Below are 15,144 nucleotides of genomic sequence, written 5' to 3' on the forward strand. Positions count from 1 at the left end.
GGATAATACAGGTGAAGGTTAAAAGGTGGAATTTCAAATTAGGGAGCTAAATTGCTTATATTATGTACATCACTTTTTGAGCTGTGGAAAGAAAAAAATCCAGAAGTAATGGTGATTATAAACTACTATCAAACGTTAACAAAAAATGAGCAATACTTATATTATGTGTCTGTAGTTCATCTCTCTTTATTTAAATAGTGCAACATAAGAGATCAGTTCGTATAATAGCTACCAATAACCATACGAAATAATACACATCTAAATTCATAACAGTTAGTAATACTAATAAATAGAAATTCAGGTTTTCAAAACTAATAAACTGGTACTGGTAGAGTACTAACGCTCTGGAAAAGGTAAAGTACTAAGTAAAGCTAAATAATTCATAAATATATACACATCAAAATTCATAACAGTCTATACTACTTTTCAGTAAAAATTCAATGGTGGCATGAAAGCTAATAAAATATTGATAAAGTGCTAACTATAAAGCTAAAATATTCATAACTATATACACATGAGTTCATATAAATTAGTCATACTAACTGGTATCAATTCGATTACTATTATTGGTTGATATTTTCCTTGAAGTCCTTCCAAGGATAAAGCGTTGGCATTACTTTCTCAACGATGGGCTGGTTAAGTTTAACCAACAACGTATTCTCCAACAGATCATCAGCCATGCCAGTTCGATGGCTCGTAAGCACAAGAGCCAAAGCGCTAAACGCTCTTTCGACCGATGCTTGGTTTGACGGCGCAGAAAGCACCACCATAGCCACAGCAAAAGCTCCGGGTGTGATGCCTTTCTGGCCAACCAGTGCTTCCATACATCGCACGTGTGTGGTTGTCGAGGCTCAATTTCCAGCATTTTGATCTGCTGCCGAATACTATCTACAGTTTTAGAGTTATGTGTCAATGTGCTCAGCGTGCCACCGTACATATCGGTAAGGAAATCGTCCAAATCCTCTACTACGGATGCTGCAGATTCATTGATGGAATTATCTGGTGATAGTTCAAACGGTGCATTATTAGCAGAGCAAAGCGCATGGACTCTCTCCCAAATTCGCATCAAATACTCCTGTAGAAAAATGATAATAACAATACTTTGTTAATAATGAAGTTTTTATCTAACTGGTGAAATGTGTTGTCCTTAGGACATATTATTGTCAGAAGACATTCATAACAATATAAAAAGCGGTATGACGGTCTCCTTACATCCTTACCTGGGTTGATTCCTTTTCCTCAAGACTGAATACTTTAGAATCCAAGAAATTGAATCTAGGATCCAAATACAATGCGGCTCGGAATAATTGGCTGTCTTTTAGGAGGTTCAACCGGTTCATCAAACCGTTTGATAACGGTGTCACAAACCGATTGTTTTTCAAAAGTTTTAGTTCACGAACACCATTTAGCCATTGGATGTAGAACTCGAAAACGGCTGATGCAAAGTTTGCATCAGCTTGGTTACCTTGTAGAAAGGTCTGAAGGCCTCCTCGTATTCTTTAATTATGGTCCATGACTCATCATCAATCACTGGGTAGGAATAAAAAGTAGAGTTAGAATTTTTGCTAATTAACATCTGAATAAATATAAGGCATAATACAAATAATAACATTTCAATAATTGTAATGGATAGATAATGGTTTAAACCACGAGGAAGAAGGAAAATTCTGAAATGATCGATGGGATGGGTAACATTGTTGGTACTATTTGTAAGAGAGTGAACTACACTGCATGACGAAAACATGAATGATTGTATCCGAAGTGAACAGATGTGCAGCTGAATGTATGTAGTGTGTGTTCAAGATCTAGATTAACTGTGCAATTTTTGGTTGTGGTAAAGAAGAATGTTTTCTATCCGAAGTGGACAGATGTGTTTAGTGTGATTTTGGTAAAGTTTTAATTTTGGTAAAGTACATTTAACAAAATTACCTAGTTCGGGGTACTGCTCTCCAAGTGTCGTAAAAACTGCTCGCGTTTGCCTATGAACCGCACCATTTTATATTTTCCACCCCAACGCGTAGGCGACCACAGCGGAGGACGCTTTTCCTTGTGGCAGTCGAAAAAGGGATTATATTTTACTTTCCTCGATTGCTTCACAATGTTAGTGATTGTTCTAATGAAGTCATCTTCATTTCTCACAACATCATTTAAAGCTAACTGCAGTGTATGAATGGAACAACGTGTTATGGTAAATTGTTCAAAAAGCTCTCCCATTAAGGCTTCCATGAAGCTATCTTCAGCTGTAGTGTCCTCATCGTCGATCATCCCATGAAATTGCGCCTGAACCGCAACAAACTGTTGTTGCAATTGTTTGGCAGCTGCTAGCATATTTGCGCCATTGTCGGTTGTAATCGAAAAAATCTGTTCCAACTTTAATTTGTAGCGTTTTAACACATCTAGGATTCTGTTTTTAATGAATTTGGCGGTCTGGCTTTCGTTGACTTCTAGCATTGCTGTAAAATAACAATAACAATGATAACATAACAAAATTATAGTTCAACAGAACCTTTAGAGAGAGAGAGAGAGAGAGAGATATATATATATATATATATATATATATATATATATATATATATATATATATATATATATATATATATACATATATATGTGTAGATATGTATATATATATATATATATATATATATATATGTGTGTGTAGATATGTATATATATATATATATATATATGCACATTTTTGTTAATCGACTTACTTACCCAAGGTACGACACACCATTATACCGTCCAGCTCGTATTGGGCATTCACTCCTAGTACATGCCTGTTATAACGTACAGCGGAATCCACCTTCAAACATATAAGTTTCTCGCGCATTTCGTTGGCGAGACTATCCACTACACGTGACACAACCGCTCGGACGTGTGTTTTAATGTTCTCGCGATTTATAACTATGCCTAGTGCATCACAACACGCACCCCAAACCTTCCGGAAAGCAGGCCATTCGAAACAACTATAGGGGAGGTTGTTTACTGTGACTAGATCAACGCTAGCATGAAACATAGTTTCGTGGTCAATCGCAACATATCTTTTAGCGATCACTTTTTTGCGCTTGGGGGGCTCGTTTTCTTTGTCGAAAAACCCATGAAGCCGAGCCAGCTCTTCGTGGCATAGCCGGAAATGGCGTATGAAGTTGCCTCCTTCATAACGCGCCTGCTCATACTGGCAGCCATTTTGTGGATCGATGTTGCACACAAGTCGATCTTCAACCTGCTTCAATAACTTCCAAGCAGTAGACGCATACGTTTTCCGCTTCGCATACGTTTTCCGCTTCGGCTGTCCACTACCACTTCCCGAGGCTTCCATTTTGTTTTTGTTTTTTTTTTAATTTAGAGTAAAATTTGGCACGCAATAACGGACTTCCAATCCACATGAATGATAACAGCGAAGTGTTCGACTACATCAAAAGGATGCTACCGTTTCAACGATGGGACAGAATTAAAGTCTACTCGTCAAAATTTCGATTTAATTAATGTCAAATTTATATTTTTTATAAATTTCAACTTTTGTATAAACTGGATCATATTATTTCGTTATTGTAAAAACCAACAGTTAATACAATCACAGGCATACATAATGTATCAAATTGTGTAGATAAAATGCTATTGAACAATAAAAATTTTTGACGAAATAATCCAAACTATTCCATAGTGATGTCTTTCCGTTACCGTTCAAAAAGACATAGGGCGGCAGCGTCGCGCGTGACAGAAAGTAGCCCAATTTTGCAAACAGAGCTACTTGCCTAGCGCAATAATACTGCTGCACCAAATAGAATCAAATTATCCAGTTTGTTCCAGCCAGATTAATGCCAAACTAAAATAAAAATAAAATTGAGCACAATTCAACTTGTTTTTTATGTTTTTTTAACAAAAAACAAGCAGGTTGACTGGGTAAACTGAGCTACACCACTCGCCCGCGCCATGTATATTCTAAGTCTATCGCGATAATAAAATACCAAAAAATCACGACAAACTGATTGACCAGGAGTTGGTTACCAAAATATCATCAATCAGATCAGACGTCACAACGACCATGTGCGTCTTACTTCTGATCATCGCACATGTGTACGTGAACCGAAATGAATTTCATTTCAATCACGAGTGCTCGTGATAGAATCAGTGACATTTCGAAATTGATCACAGATAAACAAAGTCACGTCAAAGTGACCGACCAAGAGGTGGTTGCTGCAATGTCACCAATCTGGTCACACGTCACAACGACTATGTTCATCTTGCGTCTGATCATCGCACTTGTGTACGTGAGCTGATTTGATGTTCGTTTCAGTCATGAGCGTTGGTGACTGAAACAGTGATATTTGGCAGCACAGTACACAGCCAGCAATAGTCATGATTATGCTTATGCGGGCAGTAAGCTAAGCTTGTCAGTCAGAGTATCGCGTTGGACTCAAGAATTCACATGTCGTGTTCAGCATGTCATGAAGCACTTTTATTGACCATCAACAATGAACATCAAGCTACCACGGATATGTTGATTGTTTTCGTTGGTGAAAATCTCGTGATAGTCATGACATTTTGCAGCACTGTTGGGCACTCACGAGTTTCCAACAATTAGTGAGTACTTAGCATAATTATCTCCATTTATTCAATCAAATTCAAATTCCATTTATTTATTTAATTTTATCCTATTCTCCTTCCGTTGCAACGTCTGGTGTCAGCTGTTGTGTTTGTAATTGTAAAGAAAGCTTGTTTCCTGTAAAACTCTTTAATTGACGCCTTTACTAAGTTTGGATTGATTGAGAGGAGGGAAGATATAAAATTTACCATGTTTGTATAGTTGTTCGAAAACATTTGTTAAATCGAAAAATTATTGTTTATAGTTGCATTATATTGTATGAATTTCCTGAGTAGTGTTATATTTTCAGAGAGGAATACGTAATCGCAAGTATTCCAACCGAAAAGCTCATCTTTTATATTGATTGTATCTTCGGAGTTATTTTCTGAAAACTACTAGCTGCAGGACTGTTGTAAAGTACATCAATTACTTTCCCGTATAACCATTTGATCGAAGAAGTCTCGCATTCGAGAAAATTTGCCCGTCCAGTTTGAGCTAGATCGAAAAAAGGATCCTTTCGAATCGGAAAAGGAAAATCGATCCTTATGATCAAACATCCAACAAGCTGCAAAGTACTCCGCAAATATGTCATGACAGAACTGAGGAATACCATCTCTAACTCCATGTACTATTCCCGTGAGCCCAGACACTTTAGCCATATCCTGTAAGCATTGATCACCATCGCGTAGTTCATCCGGAGTAAGCAGCTCAGATCTCGTTGGTTTGTCAAACAAAATAAAAAGCGCCATCAAACAGACTTGTGATTTGGTCATAATATTCTTATACTGGCTGTGTTGATCAGGAGAAAGGCTACCAAACTTGTTTGGATCGAACATACTTGTCAAGAGACCTAACCAATCCACTTGATAAGCTTCCATAATGTATTCCAATAATTTGTATTTTCGCAGGTTTCCAGCATATGTGTCATCCTTAAAGAAAGCAACGTAATGAAATGCATTCCATCCATTTCTTGAATTCACTTCCGACAAATGAAAACCGTTGGCAATCAAGCAATGCAACATGAAAACACAACCGTTTTGAGCCGTCCAATGAAGTAGGTTGCGCCCTTCATCGTCGATACTGTGCAGATCGATTGATTGATGCAGGAGGTATTTGAATGTAGGTATTAATCTTTCATGAGAAATGGTTCTCTTCAACTTCACTAACCATTGCATGATGGTCCGAATAAGCTCGTTCTGGATGATGGTATTAGTTTTACGAACAATGTATCTGATTACCTGTAAATTACCTCCTTGTAGTGCGTAAATTAGTAGACGTTTGATTACATCTCGTTCAGGGCGCGGTTCATCTTCAAAACATAGGGAATGATTTGGAATACAGCAGTTAGAGGGATAGTGATTCACATCCACAAACGACAAGTCACAATCATTTTCCACATCACAGTGCATCGACTCTTCCATATCTTCTACTGTGTGAATATTTAGATTAATGCAGAGTTGTTGAAAGAGTACGATCAATGCTTTCATATTTGTATTTTTAATAGCACATTTAACAGTATCAATAAGTGTTTCATTATCCACTTCTTTAAGCAGAGAATCGTTTAACTCACTTGCAATAATCATTGCAATATTGATAGCTCGATACTTTAATGCTACTTCAAAAACTGCAATTAATGTTTCTTCCGAAATCTTATCACTAAATCGTAATACTATTTGTTCATATAATACATATATATTACACCTTACGATTTCGTGTAAGACCGATACATTTTGCAAATCAGGCAGGGGCGAGAATATGTCAACACGTTGTTCGTCGATCAAATACTTTGCTAAGCTAGTTTGAAAGCGATCTGAAGCCAGTTTGGTATAATCATGTGTCTCTAAACATTTGAAGCAGATATGTGCATGGTTCAATAAATCTCTTAAGTCATTTGCCACTGTTTGTTCGACCAAGACATTCTCATCTACAGTAGCTTGAAGATCTAATAGAATGTCAATCGATTCATTATTTTCATAGGCAAAAGCATAATCTAATGCACTCCAGCCGAAAAGCTCATCTTTCGCATTGATTGATTCTTCAGACATATATTCCAACAACTGGTTGATTTCTTCTAAACGTTCATGCACAACAGCCACGTGTAATGGTAAACGTCCAAGATCGTCTTTCTTCTCGACATCTCCAGGATTATTGAAAAGCACATCAAGCACCTTTTCTTCCGATCGGTTGAGTACAGCCATGTGAAGTTCACAGTAAATGCTTTCTTTTAAAACCATTCGATCGAAGAAGTCTCGCATTCGAGAAAATTGATCCGTCCAGTAGGAGCTAGATCGGAAAAAGGATCCTTTTCTGAATCGATCCTTGTTATCAAACAGCCAACAAGCAGCAAAGTACTCCGCAAATATGTCATGACAGAACTGAGGAATCCCATTTCGAACTCCTTGTACTATTCCTGTAAGATCTGAAGCCTTTTCAATGTCCTGCAAGCATTGATCACCATCGCGTAGTTCATCCGAAGTAAGCAGCTCAGATCTCGTTGGTTTGTCAAACAAAACAAACATCGCCATCAAACAGACTTGTGATTCGGTCACAATATTCTTAAACTGGCTGTGTTGATTAGGAGAAAGGCTCACAGCGAGGCTGCCAAACTTGTTTGGATCGAACATACTTGTCAAGAGACCTAACCAATCCACTTGATGAGCTTCCATAATGTATTCCAATAATTTGTATTTTCGCTCGTTTCCAGCCCATGTGTCATCCCTAAAGAAAGCAACGTAATGAAATGCATTCCATCCGTTAGTTGAATTCACTTCCGATAAATCAAATCCTTTGTCAATCAAGCAGTGCAACATGAAAACACAACCGTTTTGAGCCGTCCAATGAAGTAGGTTGCGCCCTTCATCGTCGATACTGTGCAGATCGATTGATTGATGCAGGAGGTATTTGAATGCAGGTATTAATCTTTCATGAGAAATGGTTCTCTTCAACTTCACTAACCATTGCATGATGGTTCGAATAAGCTCGTTCTGGATGATGGTGTTAGTCTTGCAAGCAATGTACCTGATTACGTGTAGGTTACCTTCTCGCACTGCGTAAATTAGTAGACTTTCGATTACATCTCCTTGAGCAACAGTTTCATCTCCGGATTGATTGATACAACAGGAAGAGGAACATGTATCTACAATCATAGGTGGTAAATTACACTCTTCTTCAGCAACACAGGGCATGTCTTCCATATCTTCAACTGTGTGAATATTTAGATTAAAGCAGAGTTGTTGGAAAAGTAAAATAAAAGAGTTCATGTTTTTTCTCTCAATGGCAAACTTCAGAGTACCAATTAGTGCTTCATTATCAACTGCCTTTGGAAGAGAAACGTTTAACTCACTCGCAATAATCATTGTCGTATCGTGTGTTCGATATATGCCTGGCTTTTCCAACAATGCTATGAATTTGGCTTCCTCAATCTTTCCTCTCGATTGAATGACGAATTGTTTAAATAAATCTTGCATGTTATCTACTGTCATTGCCTCTACGATCGATGCGTCGTGTAGATCAACCTGAGGATGGAATATGTCAACACGTTTTTCGTTAAGCAAATACTCGACTACTCTTCGATGAAAGCTTTCTGCGAACATTTTGGTATGTTCATAAGCGTTCAAACATTGTCCACATAGATCTGCATGGGTTAATAGACCACCTAATTTACTTGCAACTGTTTGTTCAAGTAAGGTTTGCTCATGCACTATCGCCTTATGTTTTAACAGCGTGAGAATCATTCTGATTTTTCCAAAAACAAACGCATAATCTAATGCACTCCAGCCTAAAAGCCCATCCTTCACATTGATTGATTCTTCTGATAAGTTTTCCAGTAATTGTTCGATGGTGTCTAAACGTTTATCCACAACAGCCAAGTGTAATGGTAAACGTCCAAGAGCATCCTTCTTCTCGACTGCTACAGGACTGTTGTGAAGTATATCATCCACCTGTGCGTTCGATCGGTTGAGCACAGCCATGTGCAGTTCACAACCAATGCTTTCCCTTAAAACCATTCGATCGAAAAAGTCTCGCAGTAGAGAAAATTCGTCCGTCCAGTAGGATCTCGATCGGAAAAAATCTACTTCCCTGAATCGATCCTTATTGCCAAACAACCAACAAGCAGCGAAGTACTCTGCAAATATTCGATGGCCGAACTGCGGAATGTCATCTAGGACACCTAAAACGATTCCAGTCTTTTCACTTCCCTGAAGTATTTCCTTTATGTAGCTGGTGACTAACAGTTGTTCTTCGTTTGACAACAGCCGTTTCCTTTCCTCTTCATCAAAAAAGGTAAGAATCGCAAACAGCTTTAGCTTTTCTTTGCGATCCTTGTTAGCTGACAAAGTTAGTTGCTGCAGAGCAGGAATGAGTAGTGCTGTATCGGTTGTGCCACATTTATCTGCGTTCAATATTACTAACTTTTGCTCTACAAAATTCGATACTAATTGAAGTTGATCAATGTACTGTTGGTCGCTTATTGATCTTTCGACAGTTCGGCTAGAAAAATCGACATACCGCTCCAGTATTGGTAACAGCATCGCACATCTCATGTATAAAAACAAGGGCGTAGACATTAGTTTGCTCATTCTTCTGAAGTTTAGAACATACAAAAGATACAACACACGATAACGGTCGTTTTTACAGCATTTTTTCCAATCAGCTGACATGCGCCAAAGATAATTGTATATGAGATTTAGTTGATCTATCATTGAGAACGGGCTTAATTGGTATATCTCACAGTTATGGAATGTTTTCTTCAATTCCGCTATGAAATTGTATGGCCTTGAGGAGATATACAACTTATGAATTCCAGCAAAAGTAGCCAGTCTGCCCAAATACGACATCACAAAATCCTTATAATGTGGGGCAATTTCATCAAATCCATCAAAAATGATAACGAATTGCGATGAGTTGAGCTTTTCCACAAACAACCGCACTACTAGCAATTGTTCTAAACTCAGGGACAACGTGGTTGCCGTGCCATCGTCAAGCGCTACTTTTCCGCCCGAAACTGCTAAAATTTGAACCGTTTGCTTGGCCTGGTTTCTAATTTCATTCGATTCATACGCGGATAGAATGCTTACAGTAGTTGCAAACAGCGTCAGTTGAAATAGACGGAACAAGATCCTGATTGTGGTTATATCATCCACAGGTGTGAGGTGTGCTTTCTGCAATTCGTTGAAATCCGCAGAATACTTAAAAGCATGCATACGAATCACACACAAAGAGGGATCGTTGCGCGATAAGTACGACGCAAGCCAGGTGAAATAGGAGGACTTTCCACACCCCGCATCATCTAAAATGATGTGCACTTTCGATTGGTTACTAAACTTGTACGGCATTTGGTAGTTGAGACTTGCTTGTGATGTGATGGCCACATCCAACCTTTCAACTGTATCTTGTCCAGGAAGTATTAAACTATCAAAAGACGGTTTCTCAGAATAGTTTCCATGAAAGCCATCAAATCGAAGTTTCGATTCTACGACACTATTTTCTGACTTTGTTTCATCATCATTATATGGCTGTAGACTACGCGAAATGTACCATGAGCTTATCGTTTGAAAGTTCCGTTGATTTATGTTTTTAACCTCATTTTGATCGATTTGATGACCATATCTTTCCAGAACTTTGCATAACATGCTCAACGAGTCCGTTTTTCGCACAATCTGATTGAGAGCGATTGTTGTTTCAAAAAGAAACAACTGTTTATATCGCTCAAATAGCTGTTCCCTTGACTCCTTGGTAAGATCACTAACTAATAAACAATCTTCTGGTAGATCATTTTCAGCAACTTGTTCAATGACGATGAGTTTAATTATATTGGCTCTTGCATGATTCTCAATATTGGCAAGTAGCTCTTCGTCCAATGCGCCAAGAATCGTTATAATAGTATTAGTGGATAGTCCGACCTCGGAAATAAACTTCATCACATCTAAAAGAACAGTACACAAGTTGTCTTTCAATTGACCTCCTGTACTATCTACAATTAGACAGTTGTAGTCAAGCAGCTGTGCCGTTTGTTTCACAATCACTGAACTCATTTTCATGTTAGCTGTGGTATAATATCGATGAATACGATCGCATGACTTTTCATTAAAAAAATTATGAATTTTAAGACTCCTGAGAGAGCAAGGTTCTAAAGCAATGGTTGAATACAAATTGCTTTCGCCGTCTAAATATCGCTTGGTAGACTTTTCAATCTTACAGTAAGTATCGTTTACTTTCAGTTCTATGAACTTCTTTTTAATGTTTTCCAGGTTTATATCATCACGTGGATTTTCTCTCAGAGCGTGAAGGAGTATGTTTTGTAGATTTTCAAACTTATCTTTCTTATCATTGACCCATGGTGGCATCAGCTCCATCGCTTGTTCTAGCAGCTCTGTATCATTTTTTGTACCGCACACTAACAAGAACTTATCACTAAATTGTTCAATCATAGCGTCAACTTTTGCATACGGCTCATTGACTGAGTTGGAGTTGGAAAAGAGTTTCTCAAACCTGCTTGCTATCAAAATGTGTGTCGCTTCGGGTTTCTCTTTCGGTGCATTTGATTTGTCTTTTTTACTTCCTAGAGAAGTCTGAATCATCCCGGCAAGGGTTTTTCCTGCAGTACTTTGTGGCTGCTCGATCAACTTGTATACGCCCGGCTTAACCTTTTCAACGCAGGCTCCAATTAAATCACTGTACAGTTGAAAGATATAGCAATCTTCACCATTAATTTCCTTTTTGTCTTTAATGCAAGATGCAAGCATCTTTCCTAGCTCTTCCAAACTGGTTTTTCTTAGCCTATTTTGTATGGTATTGTTTTGCTGATTTATGACGTAACTTTTTCCACCGATACTGTCTAGCAAAGGTGAGATGCCGTCAGCAGATGGTTGTGCTTGGGGTACAATTATCGTAACTTTATCATCTACCTTTACGTTAGTACACAGAACGTACCTATGGGACGCTTTCAAGACGTTAGCATTATGCTCGGATAGATCCTCTCGATGGTGTTGAAGCTCCAGATATGACGCAAAGTAGGTAGGGATGGAATAGGGACCCTTTGAAGTAAGTCCACAAAGTAAATCATGATGTGTAATAGACTTCAACTTTCCCACTGGATCTTTATGTTTAGCTTGAATGTAAACAGTACCCTTGGGTACAGTTGCATTTTCGTAGTGCAGGACTATATCGTCAAACTTGCCGCCATCCTTGTTTTCCATCGTGATCTCGAATTTTGGTAGTTGTCGTTCGCAATGTAGATTGAAAGCTCGAAGAAGTATAACCATTCCTAGTTGTAGGTGGTAAAACATACCATGATAGGAAGACGTTCCCTTGGCTTCGTTTTCATCCGATGGTTTTGAGATTTTGCTGGCTGACGACATCAAGTCATTGTTTTCAGCTGTTGCACTATGGTCAAATGACGCTTTTCGTTTTTGCGCTTGTCCATTCATGTTTTGGGTTCCTGTAAATATACATACAATAAACCCACCTATATCGTGTAATAATTGGCGGCCGATAGAAATATAAGACGCAATGAGTACGTGGTTCAAATTGTCGCTGAATCGAAACTGTACAAATTAAACTGAGATTGAGTTGGTGTTTTCAACGATGATTTTAACTGTAACAAGAGAAATTTGTAGTAACATTTAAATCAATTCATAGCTCTTGTCTTCTTACACTTTTGATAAGAGAAAGCAGACTATGATATTGAGCCGTGTTGTTTGAATAATGTCATACACTAAAAGTGATAAAATTTTGGTTGCTCAAAAATCGATGGTAGACACAACTTGCTCGTAATTTCTGAAAATATCTTGACCAGTAATGAAGCTGATAAATGAAGCTAAATCGAATAAAAAAATGTTGCTACATGTTGATACGATTCGATAAATTAGTCTTTTTGAGCTTGTGTTCAAAAATATGGTTCGTTAGGCCGATCCCGTGGTACAGTCGTCAACTCGTACGACTTGAACAACATGACCTACATGGGTACAAGTTCCATACGAACCATGCCTTCCATACTAAGTGCTAACTACATTCAACTACATGTACAGGTAATCAATTAGTCACTGATAGCCAAGCCCAGTAGTAGTAAAGGCAAACCTAGAACGATAACGCGTCAAATAAAAAGAGGAAGGTTATCATACTTTGTCTGTTTAATTTAACCCTACTTACTTACTTACTTATCCGGCGCTACAACCGCTTTGCGGTCTTGGCCTGCCTCAGGAGTGTCCGAAACCGCTCACGGTCTCGCGCCTTCGTCTGCCAGTCCGTTTTTAACCCTAAGTTTACAAAAACACTCGAACTCGAAGTAAAAGAAAAAAATATACACCTTTGATTACATGGGCGAATGTGTCATCTTTGAGTGCGTAATCTTATTTTTCATAAGCAAAAGGAGCTTCTTTGGATGTCTGTTTTGGTTAATTCTGCAGTTCAGCAATTGTCATACCACTATAGACAATTGTCATACCACTAGAGGAGTCTATAGGATCTTATGGGTATTGCCCTAATCCACTTGCCCTAATACACTTGGACCATATTTTGATATGCCTAATTTATTATTTACTTTGAAACATCTATTATTAGCTGTGTTAAATAATAAATTAAAAAAAGACAAATAACGTCATACCTATCACCCAAATGGTAAGGCGGTTCGAATAAATTTAACTTTGCGAAGTTTAAAAGCTGTCCTAATATTTTAGATTTTTCAATTAAACCAAATACTGCGCGTTCGAGGTTTTACTTTAATACACAACTTTTGGAATGCTAGTAATCTATTACAGATGATTCCCATGGTAGAGTCTTCAAGCGTACGAACATGTCCACCATTCGTTAAACTCATAGGCCCATCAGAAATGAGCAATTTGGACTTTAGATTCTATCATATCAAACTAGGTGGACAAAATGTTGAAGCATGTGCGATGCTGCGACAAACACCACATTTCACAAACTGAAAATGATCCTATTGCTTGTACAAACTTTGATGGTGGTCTATTTCTCTCTCTAGCTTACCCAGGTGACTTTACCCTGTCTAAACAACACACTGTGAGAAGTTGAATGATTGAACTGAAGTGGTCTATAATCGATAAACGAAGAAATAAAGTTGGCGGGTAATCTTATCGCGTAAAGCATTACCCTCTATTCTAATCTCTTTTTTGTGAGAATGATGATAAGGAAACGATATATGTAAGAATCCCCACCCTCCTCATCATATATGCGAGTGCACATGTTTTCGATTGCAAACATCTGGAGTATCCAAATTTTCAACTTCACGCACTTTACTGCATATGGTCATATCATCCACCATTATAAAACCTTATCAATGTTTTCGCCTTCATTCTTTTTATCCATGCTTGCAAAAAAAAAACTTCCGGATGTACTCGATTCGCAAACGATTCGTTCCTTAGAATTCGATCGGCTTTCAATATTTCGTATCGTTTGTTTGACTACAATGTATCTGTGTCTCGTTGCCGTTTACGTCTTCTTGACTCCGTTTTTCCAATGATACAGTTGATTACAGTAGGGGGGACGGGGTCGAAAAATCACAATTTTTGCGTTACGTGGTTGATGGATGACGCCTTATAGCAAACGCGTAATTGCCTTTGCAATATATTTCAATGAAACTTTTGCATTGTCCCTTTTTTATAAAACGTCAAAATATAAATTTGCATCTTTCAACAACTTGAAAAATGGAAACAAAACCCAATCGTCTTTAACACCACACATTGTTTGAAAACTCCCATTTCAAACCAAGAGAAACCACGCTATCTGGACGTGCCCCTGAGTGAACATCTGAGCCATCCGAACTCTATCCAAAAAGGGTGACATCGGGTCCACATCCAGAATCAATCAAAAGAATCAAAGTCAAGTGTTCCAACATTATCAGAACCTTTGAAAAATCCTTTATCGAATGATGTATATGTTTCGCAATTCATCGTGTTTCAATTATTCCAATTCCAAATGAATATTGTTTACATTTTTTAATTTCCTACAAACAAACTAATCAAGATTTTTTACGTTTAAAATTTAAATTTACCTTCAATGAAGGTTGTGCATACGTTTTGCTTCAAATTGCGAACTGTAGTCAATAACGCACACCGTATGTCAAACTCATATAGTCATTTGGATATGAATGGCAGTAAATTTGTTCTACAGTTCTCGCAACATTACGATATCAATCGCTGAACGTAACGTACACCTAGGACGCATTGGAATAACTCAATTTTCGAAAAAAAACACGATCTTCTGCCGGGTGTTTTAGTGTAGCATAACTGATATACAGTACTTATTATAAACCACACTGTCAGCTATAGACACATTATAACACACTTCGGCCAAATCACACTATTTAAACTCATTCATGATAACACGCTCAGCAAATCATATCACACTTTACCGACATTCCTGCAGAAGTTCAGGCCACTTCGTTCATATAAAAACAATTGTGACACACTTATTGAAAACACCCAAAACATACATAATAAGCATATCAGGCGTTACTACGCCAAACTAGGTGAACTGATAACGCACAGCAACTTACAAGCTCAGCGACGAAAACATTCCTTCTTTAGCAACAACAG

The 15,144-nt window shown here is 37.9% G+C and overlaps 1 protein-coding gene across 1 annotated transcript; it reads right to left on the reverse strand.

Annotated features, from left to right (window-relative positions):
* Positions 1 to 613: 613 nt before the first annotated feature.
* Positions 614 to 1,425, reverse strand: LOC120901133. The gene is made up of 2 exons (XM_040308842.1): positions 1,221 to 1,425; positions 614 to 1,075 (listed from the first exon to the last, which is right to left on the reverse strand). The coding sequence occupies exons 1-2, from the start codon at positions 1,338 to 1,340 to the stop codon at positions 614 to 616; spliced, it is 582 nt and encodes a 193-aa protein (XP_040164776.1). The 5' UTR covers positions 1,341 to 1,425.
* Between the last annotated feature and the right edge of the window lie 13,719 nt (positions 1,426 to 15,144).

This window comes from Anopheles arabiensis, chromosome 3, assembly GCF_016920715.1.
Source record: "Anopheles arabiensis isolate DONGOLA chromosome 3, AaraD3, whole genome shotgun sequence".
Taxonomy (NCBI): Eukaryota; Metazoa; Arthropoda; class Insecta; order Diptera; family Culicidae; genus Anopheles; species Anopheles arabiensis.

What these genes read in the sequence shown, in the direction of transcription:
- LOC120901133 (XM_040308842.1), bottom strand. Translation starts at nt 1,340, where the DNA reads ATGAACCGGTTGAACCTCCTAAAAGACAGCCAATTATTCCGAGCCGCA. An exon ending in AGGAAAAGGAATCAACCCAG is followed by an intron (nt 1,076 to 1,220) that starts GTAAGGATGTAA and finishes ATTTTTCTACAG; the next exon opens with GAGTATTTGATGCGAATTTG.